This window comes from Callospermophilus lateralis, chromosome 2 (assembly GCF_048772815.1).
Source record: "Callospermophilus lateralis isolate mCalLat2 chromosome 2, mCalLat2.hap1, whole genome shotgun sequence".
Lineage (NCBI taxonomy): Eukaryota > Metazoa > Chordata > Mammalia > Rodentia > Sciuridae > Callospermophilus > Callospermophilus lateralis.
This window is the reverse complement of record NC_135306.1, coordinates 152,657,285-152,667,750: the sequence shown is the minus strand read 5'-3', so window position 1 is coordinate 152,667,750 and position 10,466 is coordinate 152,657,285. Positions and strand designations below refer to the sequence as shown.

Genomic DNA, 10,466 nt, shown 5'->3' with positions numbered 1-10,466 from the left:
TCACTTAGACTTCAGACCCAATTTTTCTAAGACTTTTACTCTAATCTGCCTAGTTTTTACACAATACACGATGGGATTCATCAAGGGTGGTACCAGCAAGAAAGCATCTGCTATCAAAATCATAGCTAAGGGGAACTTATGCTTAGCAAAGCGATGCATGGTAGCCAAGGTGATGATTGGCACATAAAAGATGAGCACAGCACAAATGTGAGACACACAGGTGTTAAGAGCTTTGAGCCGCTCCCCATGGGAAGCAATACCCAATACAGTCTTTAGGATGAACACATAGGAAACAGCAATGAATACACTGTCAGACATCATGCAGAGTGCAACAAACAACCCATAGTAAAAATTAACCTTATTGTCAGAGCAGGCCAGCTTCATGACATCCTGGTGGAGACAGTAGGAGTGGGATAATAGGCGTTTATTACAGTATCTGAGTCTCTTTAATGTAAAAGGAAGAGGAAGCACTAAGAGAATGCTTTTAACAGCAAATACTAGTCCAATTTGTACAACTCTGGAGCTGGTGAGGATAGAGCTATATCTCAGGGGGTGACGAATGGCTACAAAGCGATCAAAGGACATGATCAGGAGTACTGAAGACTCCATGTCTGTGAATCCATGGATGAAGAATTCCTGGGCAATGCATGCATCAGCAGAAATCCCCATGGTATTAAACAAGAAGATACTCAGCATAGTGGGGATGGAAGAGCAAGACAGGCCCAGGTCAGATAGGGCCAGCATGGAGAGGAAATAGTACATAGGCTCATGCAGGGAAGGCTCTGTTCTGATGACACAGAGGATGGTGCAGTTGCCCAAGATGGCCATTAGGTACATGAGGCAAATAGGGATGGAGATCCAACCATGCATGTGCTCAAGCCCTGGGATCCCAATCAGTAGGAATGTGGAGACTTCAACCTCTGAGGTATTCGGAAGAAACATCTCAAATATGTCTTGTTTTGCTGATCCTGGATCTAAAAATATAACAGACAAATATTTTATCTTAGTTATATTCACTGAACAAAACTAAATGTAATTGTGATTTAAATTAAATATAGATAAATCTTATTGAGAAGAGATATTGTAATACAACTTTTTCTATATAAAGAAAAATATGGAATAGGTTTCAACAGGTTTTTCATGGTATTTATTTAAGACTTTTGTACTACTCATCAAATCTATATTTATTCTTAGATATGTTTCTGAACAATTCTACAGTTAGGAAGACCCCTGTTTTGAAACCACAGCTTTTGAGATTTATACATTAAGTAAACTAAATAGGATATTCTGATATGTTAAAGGGCTCTGATATCATGACTATGGGATGGTCATGAACTCACACAAACCACAGGTATATAGGAGTAGTGGTTAAAGGAGCCCCAAATCCAAAATTATTGTTCATGGTATAGGTTTGTGTAAATATAAAATGAGCATTGCAGAGATTTGCAGACAACAATGTGGACTTAAACAGCCTGTGTCATGATGTGCAAACTATGAGCTCTGTAATGCTTTTAAAGAGTTGCATTTTTAAAAAATGACAAGGAAACACAAAAGCAAGTGAGATATATGTCCTGATAATTATAAGATATTTACATTCTGACTATTTGAAGAAAGTGAAGGACACACGTGTGCACACACACACACACACACACACACACAGACGTCAAACCATGGTACTGTGAATGAATATGATGGAAATGGAAAATGGGTCAACAGGAACTTCAGTTTTAAGGGCAATATTTTATTTCTTTCATTCATAAGATAAAAAATAAGACACATGAAGTAAAAACATAGATGTTTTAAGATTTTCCATCAAAATCATGAAAATATAGGTATTATTTCCTAGACAACTCTGTATTCTTGAAATCTGCACCCTTATCAATTACTTAGTGAGCACTTCTTCCACAAATATAGACCCCCAAAGCTCAGAGAGATCTGAGTACCAAGCACCATTTGCCAGAACCTGACAGCTGCCTGCAGCAGGGCAGGATGAACAGCTTCTCAGGGGACAGAAGGACTCTGACAACAGCCATTATTAGGTAAGCAGCAAGTGATTTTGGTGGTGCACAGTAAATGGTGAAGAGGCAGTTGGCATGCATCAGTATTGACCCCTTCGTGGGTACTCTGAGCACGTTTCAGGACAGAGAAAGAGAATTTACCTGGATAGAAACAATTAAATAGTGATGGTGACGAAGAGAAAGAAAAGAGTAGGTAGCTTTTCTCTGCTGAAAACGTTTTGCAAGGACCTGTCTCAAGTTGGCTTGAGAAGGAGGTTTCGTGGTATATGTGGGCACATCATATGGAGAAAAGAAGTGACAAGGCTGGATGAGAACATATCTCCCATTCATAGCGCTGAGTGTCCATTTGTCTCAGCCTTTCATATGTGGTCAACGTTTCCTTGGCACGTTCCATAAACCACAGCTGCTTACAGCACTCACAGCCTTTCCATGCAACTGCTGCTGGCCCTGCTCAGAACAGTCACAGCTCTTACCTGTCTTTCCCTAATCTTAGATTCCTTTCCCAGTTGTTGGCTTCTCTGTGTTTGCCCTTTGGATTGGTGACCAATTCAGGTTCTTGTCCCTGGCATATGGGCCTCATCCTCCTCATACTCCTGGTGTCAACATCACTGACTGAGTTACTTGGGTAACTCTCCTTGTAAGAGCTCTGCACCAAGGAGTGGGATTCAGAGAGAGAAATGTACTAACACCTTGCATCCTCTCCTCCAAGTCCCCTCAAAATAAACCACAGGTGCCATGTCTGAGGCCATTCTTGACAAGCTCACATCCTAACTGAGGTAACTGAAGAAACTTTACTATTGACGATGTTAAGCTTTTCAACTACATTCATCATGGAAATGCAAATAAATAGCCTATCCTACATATGGATCCTAATCTTTTCAACCATAAATTCTTCCATAAAATTAGCTTGATTACTTAGGAAGACTTTTTACCTCCAGCCTTCTGAAAGACATAAGGTTGATCTCTATGAATTGCAGTGTTTTCATTAGAAAATGTAATATTTCCCACCAGGAATGGTAGCTGTAATCCCAGAGACTACAGGTTTGAGGCCAGCCTCAGCAATTTAGTAAGACCCTTAGCAACTTAGATAGACTCTGTCTCAAAACATTAAAAAAAAGGACCGGGGATGTAGTTCAGTGGTAAAGTAGCCCTGGGTTCAATCCCTAGTACCAAAAAAAGAAAAGAAAACGTGTTTTCCTGGGATGTTTAATGTGGGACTCCAGGACAGCTACCAGGCTCGGGGCTGCTTTATTCCAAACCAAAGGTGGAAAGGCTCCAAATTCTGCAGCTTCTGCTGGTAATCTGATCTAGCATGCTGGTGGGAATCCACATCTTATTTATAATCTCATATTATTTTTAGTATAAGCACATAGTCTTGGGAATTTACAGATACCTAGTGTCCTGGAAATATGACACTACTTGCTTCATCACTGACTGTCAAATAAAGAGCTTGCTAAGAAAATGCAGACAGTAGGCTGTTAATACTCACCAGATATTACCCAGAGGAACTCAGCAGCAAGGTACTTATAAAAGGATATCATCCAGCCATGGACCCCATTGCTAGCCCAGTGGGCTCGTAAATGGGATCATAATGACAGAAATACAGATAAAATTAGTTAAAAACATAATTCTCTTTTACTAGGACTTGTCATGGTAAAGGATTTGAAAAACAGTGTTATCCTTATTCCTAGAATATTAGCATTTTTGCTAGTTTTGCCTCACTGTGACCAAAAGATCTAACAACTTAAGAAAAGGAAAGCTTTATTTTGGCTAATAATTTCAGAAGCTGAGACCACGGTTAGTCAACGCCATTGCTCTAGGCACAAGATGAGGCAGCACATCAGGGTGGAAGGGCATGGTAGAGGAAAGCAGCTCAGAGCACGACACCCATGAAGCAGAGAGAGCTCCACTCACAAGGATAAAATATAAACCCCAGAGGCACACCAATGCAATGACCTACTTCCCCCAGCCACACCCTACCTTCCTATAGTTACCACCCAGCTGACCCATCAGTAGATTCATCCACAGATTAGGTTACAGTTCTCATGATGTTTCATCTCGGCACAATCTTGAATTGTCTCACACATACAGTTTTAAGGGACACCTCATATCCAAACCATAAGGGTTAGCAGAAAAAAAAAAAATACATTTCCATCTTCTACAAAATTTTCTAGCACAGAAGGAATATTTTTTCAACCTTCTCCAGCTGCCAGTAATCATTTGGCAATATCTGGAGACATTTTTGGTTGTCATAATTGGAAGAAGGTGTTACTGTCAACTAGAAAGCAGAGGTCAGGGATGGTTGCTGCCCAAATCCTAAATTCACAAAGCGCCTCATAACAAGGAATTATCTAGCCTCAAATTTTCTGAGCATCAAGGCTGAGAAACCCTATTCTAGAGCATAAAAGATAAAAAATTATTCATTTAATTACTTATGAAGACACATGCAAACATTACAAACAACATATTAGCAAGTCAGATGCAAACTTCCAAAGCCTATTGCATTTCACATTGTAGACTTTGTTCTATGAATGAAAAAGTATTCATATTAAGGAATCCATCAATGGTATGATTATACTAATTTTCTGTAGAGACAAGGAAAACCCATAAAATCCAATAGTGATTCAAGATAAAATTCTTAATATTTATGAAGAAAATAAAAGTTCTCTAATAAGGAGTACGTTTCAGAAATTCTGTGAAAATTTGTTTATTAGTGATCTATTAAATGTATTTTCATCAAAATAATTAACAAGATGCTACATCTACTATCACAACTACTATTAACTACTTCAAACAAAACAAAAAAACACAAGCAAATAAAATAATCTATATGTTTGAAAAGAAACAAAAAAAAATCTTAAGGTTTAGTTGGTTAATTCCTTTCCTGAAGATAGTAATCTTTCATAGTAAGCAGATAGGAATTCTCCCATTGAGAAACACATAAATTCAAAGCATATCATTCAAATGGCACCCAAGAAATTTAATAGATAATGATGGAGAGATCCTGAAATGTATTTTGCATACATTATAAGTATGCAAATGTATTCAACATGATACAGCAAATAACAAAAATGCAGAGCTTGCTGGGGCATGGTGGCACACTCCTATAATCCTGTGATGCAGGAGGCCGAGGAAGGAGAATGACAAGTTCAAAGCTAGCCTGGGCAACTTATTGAGACCTTGTCTCAAAATACAAAATAAAAATGGCTGGGGATGTAACTTAGCTGTAGAACTCCTGTATTCAATCTCCAATACCATAAAAAAAATAAAAATTAAATTAAAAAGTAAAAGGAAAAAATTGAAAAGTCAGACTTTTCATATCAAAATTTATCAAGCTATTATAATTAATAAAGTATAATGCTGACTAAGCTATAAAATAAAAGTTTCAAGAAATGAGTAGTATTTCAGAAATACTGTAAATGAGAATAAAAAATATGATTGCAATCATACCTTATATCACTGAAGAAAAGAACAGGATGTTATAAATGAGGTTGGGACAATTAACAGGTACTTTTTGGGGTTGCTAGGGATTAAACCCATGGCCTCCACACTCAACCACTGAAGTGCACCCCAGCCCCACTAACACTTCTTAAAAACAGTTAAAATTTCCTATTTTACGCATCCTTGCATTGGATTTAAAAGTTCAGGGCAAAGATAGCCTTATAATAATACTAGAATTTAAAAAAAGAAATATATTTATGACTTTCTTAGGATTACATTTAAGCCATTGTGTAAAATATCTGCACTAAAAACAAATATTGATGCAAACATATATGTAAAGAAAATTAAAAGGAAGAAGGTAAGAAAATTACTCCAGGACCTCATCATCCTTGCCATTGTGGTGGTGAAGCAAGTATTGATCTTGGCAACTTGCTTCAAACCATATTTATGAATTCAATGAAGAGCACATACCTTGTTGAATTTTCTTAAAACTTAATATAATTGGTAGAGTGGATCAGTACTTGTGAATTACACATGCACACTAAATCACTTTGGAAGCTTTTAAAATATGAAGCCTAGATCTGAGCCCATGTCATATGAACCTAAACATTTGGTGATAGTGCCCATGCACCTGCATTAAACTAATTGTGTATCTGTTGTTCTGTGGTTTACTTTATGGTGAGGGAGGTTGGCACAGGAAGCAACAACACTAAATACAGAATTTCTGTGTCCAGGAGTTTTGATTGTGGAGGAAGTGGTGGACACTGGCACTATAACTATTCTGGCAAAATAACAAACATGAAAACAGAGGTCCTCGCTTCTTTACTGGCTGGAAGTAGGAGCTTTGGAAACTCCTTTCCATCTATAGGCTTGAACTTTAAAAATATCTCTGGTGTACCTGTTTCCAGTTGTTTCCATGATGGTCAAAAAAATCAAGATTTATTTGATGTATGTCTTTCTATACACGAATGGTCACAATGGAGGAAAGTAGAGGAGAGCTCAGAGTGTGAGGTTCCTGTGAAAAGGTAGCACTGATGCCAGATAAAAGGACTCAGAATTCCTACTTCCTGATAAACAGGGATACAGAAAGCACCCTAACTAAAAAGAGGAGGGAAGCCGATATAAAATGTGTGATAAATGTCACATTTTAGCCCTATGAAATGGCGCAGGCCTATAATCCCAGCGGCACTAGAGGCTGAGACAGGAGGATAGCGAGTTCAAAGCCAGCCTTAGCAAAAGTGAGGCACTAAGCAACTCAATGACACCCTGTCTCTAAATAAAATACAAAATAGGGCTGAGGGTGTGGCTGAGTGGTCCGGTGTCCCTGAGTTCAAGCCCCGGTACCATCTACCCCCAAAACATCACATTTTAGGGCCATGAAGAGTCACAATAAGTCTACCCCATTCCCTTGGCATGGGCTTTGAGTTTTCTCCTGGAAAGAAATATGTGTCTGTAAGTTTCTTGCTTGATCTCTCTTAATTCCACAACCTTCCTCTTGAGACTGTTACTCTGACCCCTTTTCCCCCAAGTATCGCTACCCTTCACTCTGATTCTCTCAGTCCTTTGCCTCTAAGCACCTGTCTGCCCTCTGATCCCTGTTTCCCTGCTCTATCTCTTCCTGTAGCTTTGCATTCCACAGTCTCTGTCGGGCTTCCTCTTTCTGGTCCTAGTATCTTACCTGGCTCTCAACAGAGGGACAGGTGCCTCTTCCACTTCCTGCCTAGGGTATGCTTGTAGGTGACTCGTGGACCTGGCCCTCTTTAAAGGATCCCAGCATGTAACTTTCCTTTGCTGCCAAGATACCCTGGGGACTCCACACTAGATATGACAATTGAAATTTCCCAGGAAGCTCCTCACACTAGGCTGAAGCAAATCAAGTACATATTTACATCTCTTTTTAAATTATTTTATTATCTTTATAATATTTTAAAATTTATTTTTATTACTTTATTTCAATTACACATATTAATGAGATTTAACATATGTATATAATATGTACTGATCAAATCAGGGTAATAAGCATTACCCTCTCCTTATAAATTTTTAGGTTTGGGGACTTCATGCTCCTCTCTTGTAGACCTTCATGTGTGTGTGTGTGTGTGTGTGTGTGTGTGTGTGTGCAGATATATGTGAACTATAGTTATCAAATTGTGCTGTAGAACATCAGAACTTAATCCTTATAATTGTGTTTTATTACCTGCTATCCAACACCTCCCCAATTCATCCATCCACACCTCCACAATTCCCAGCCTCTAGTAATTACATTCAATTGACATTTTTTGGCTTTCATGTATGAGACAGAATATGCAGTATTTTCCATTCTGAGTCTGGCTGATTTCACTTAACATAATGACCTCCAGTTCCATTCATGTTTCTGCAAAATGACAGGATTTCATTTTTTCTTAATGGTTGATATACATTCCATTTTGTATACAGACCACATTTCCTCTATCCATTCCTCTGTTGATGTTGGGCACCTAGGTTGATTCCATATCAGCTGCTATGAATAGCACCCTGCTGATTTAATTTCTTTTGAACTCATTTCCAGGAGTGTGAGAGCAGGGTCCTATGATAAGTGTACCTTTAGTTTTTTGGGGTTTTTTTAATATTTATTTTTTAGTTTTAGTTGGACACAACACATTTGTTTTATTATTTATTTATTTATTTTTATGTGGTGCTGACGATCGAACCCAGGGCCTCACACACACTAGGCAGTGCTTTACCACTGAGCCACAACCTCAGCCCTGTATCTTTAGTTTTATTGAGGAATCTCCATTCTGTTCTTCATAATGACTATACAAATTTACATTCTCACCAACAGTGCATTAAATTCTTTTCCCCCACATCCTTGCCAGCATTTTTTTTTGGGGGGGGGTTGAGAACAGTGAGATCTCCTTGTAGTTTTGATTGGAATTTCCCTGATGTCATGATATTAAGAGTTTTTAATTCTATTTTTTTAATTAAATTTAGTCTACTTCCTGATATGTAGAATCCAGGGAATAAAGGCTCATAAACTTCCCTTTTAATCTTCTCCCACTTTTCTCAGATTTGATTACATGCAACATAATTTTTCCCTGGACAAGACCTATAAATTGACATAAAGCCTTATAGCTGTTTACTCTTTTGTGTTTAGGTTTTTCAAATTTTGAAAGCAAATAAATTTTGACTGAAATTTAATTAAATAAAACTCATCCAACACAGAATACAGAATACTTCATGGTACTAGAAAGAAGAACTGGCATATCAGTCTATATTACTAAACACATTTCACTATAAGATACATATTCATCAAAAAATTTATTGTTTTTCCTTTTATACTGATTCAATTGCCCAAAGTTATGTCAAATTTCTGTTTAATTTATCTTAGACCATGATTTTCCGGAACAATTTTTACATTTTCTCTGGAATTCAAATTATCTTTCTTTTGTTTCTTAACAGGATAAAAGACGGCTTTCTTCATTATCTCACTAATGATTTGTTCACAAGGAGAATAAAAATATGGTGAGCATACAAATATTCTCAGGATCTTGTTAAAATGAAAATTCTGATCCATCAGGTCTGAAATGGGGCTTCTTCTGATTTCTGACACTACTGTTGCTCTGAGGCCATATTTTGTTCAAGGTTATAAGATGCTCTGTGTTTTACTCAGCATGTCAGATTATGTTATTCCTGGGATCATTTCACATGGCTCCTCTGAGTAAATAGAATTTATATTTATCAAAGATTGAATCCATTACATACTTACTTCATTCACTGAAGCACATACTCCAGGTTTTGTGTTGCAGAGAATAAGTGTACATAAATGATAAATTTTATGTAATATGATTGTCTACGTATAGAATTATTATGTTTTTAAATGTTTTTATCTGGACAATTTCCAGGCTAAGTTTAATATAGTAGATATGGCCTTCATGCTGGTCACAGAAAATTTACTATACATATACTGTACATATGTATACAATAAACAATACAAGTATTCAGATAAAATTTTTTAAATCCTAATGACCCTTAAAATGTAAATTTTCATGTAGAAACTATTACAAAAATCTCACCAATTCACAGCGTGGTCCATGTAGAATAAAACTAATCTTATTTGATTTTCTTTATAGGTCTTCTTTAACCCTCTATTTAGAGTGTAAATCTCTACTTTTTATGGTTGACAATTTCAAATTCCATAATACTAATTTACATACACCTTTCTTTCAGTTCTTTATTTGTTTTCCTTCTTGTTGAGGTGATAAGGGTAGCAATTTTTGTTTCATCTCCAATTGGCAGATAATCAAGTTGTTTCCACATTTTAGCTCTAAGGAGTACAGTTGCTAAACATTCCTAGACATTTTTGGTGAATATATAAAGCATTTGTTTGGAGTATAAAGCTGGAAGTAGAATTTCTTGTTCACATGGCAGTCTTATTTTATTAGAATTTGCCACAAAAATGGCAGATATGACCATGCTCAAGGCCTGAATGCTCAGACTGCCCCACTTTCTTTCCAATACTTAGAGTTGTCCATGTATTAACTTTAGCGATTTTGACAAGTTTCTCTTGGCATCTCCTCAAGGTTTACATTTTAATTTTCCTAACAAACAAGAATATTATGCAACTTTTTATTTGGGTATTCATGATTCGTCTATTACCCTCTGTGAAGTGCTTGTATAGTTAATGAGTTGGTTGTCTATTATTTGATTGTGAGTCTTTCTTTATCAGCTATATGTGTTGTGAATATTTTCTCTGTTTCTGGCTTGTGTTTTTTAGTTTCATAAAAGTATTTTTGGAGGTAGACTTTTTTATGTTAATGAACTTCAATTGTTGAAGTTTTCCCCTTTGTATAGTTAATGCCTTTATCTTGTGTAAGATGTCTTTGCTTTCCCCAATTTCATGAAAATATTATCATAGTATTTTCTTTTAGGTATTTTATAGTTTTGCAATTTTAGCTTTGAAATTCAGGTTAATGTCATATCTATAATAAAAAATTTTATAGTGAAATAGAGATTGAGGGCCATCTTGCT

At 36.7% G+C, this 10,466-nt stretch overlaps 1 protein-coding gene across 1 annotated transcript; it reads right to left on the bottom strand.

The window, feature by feature from the left end:
* On the bottom strand, positions 1–942 carry LOC143391349 (olfactory receptor 51A7-like). The gene has a single exon (XM_076844046.2). The coding sequence runs from the start codon at positions 940–942 to the stop codon at positions 1–3; it is 942 nt and encodes a 313-aa protein (XP_076700161.2).
* Positions 943–10,466: the final 9,524 nt, after the last annotated feature.

Excerpts from the sequence above, each read along its gene's own strand:
- LOC143391349 (XM_076844046.2), bottom strand. The coding sequence starts at position 942 with ATGTTTCTTCCGAATACCTCAGAGGTTGAAGTCTCCACATTCCTACTG.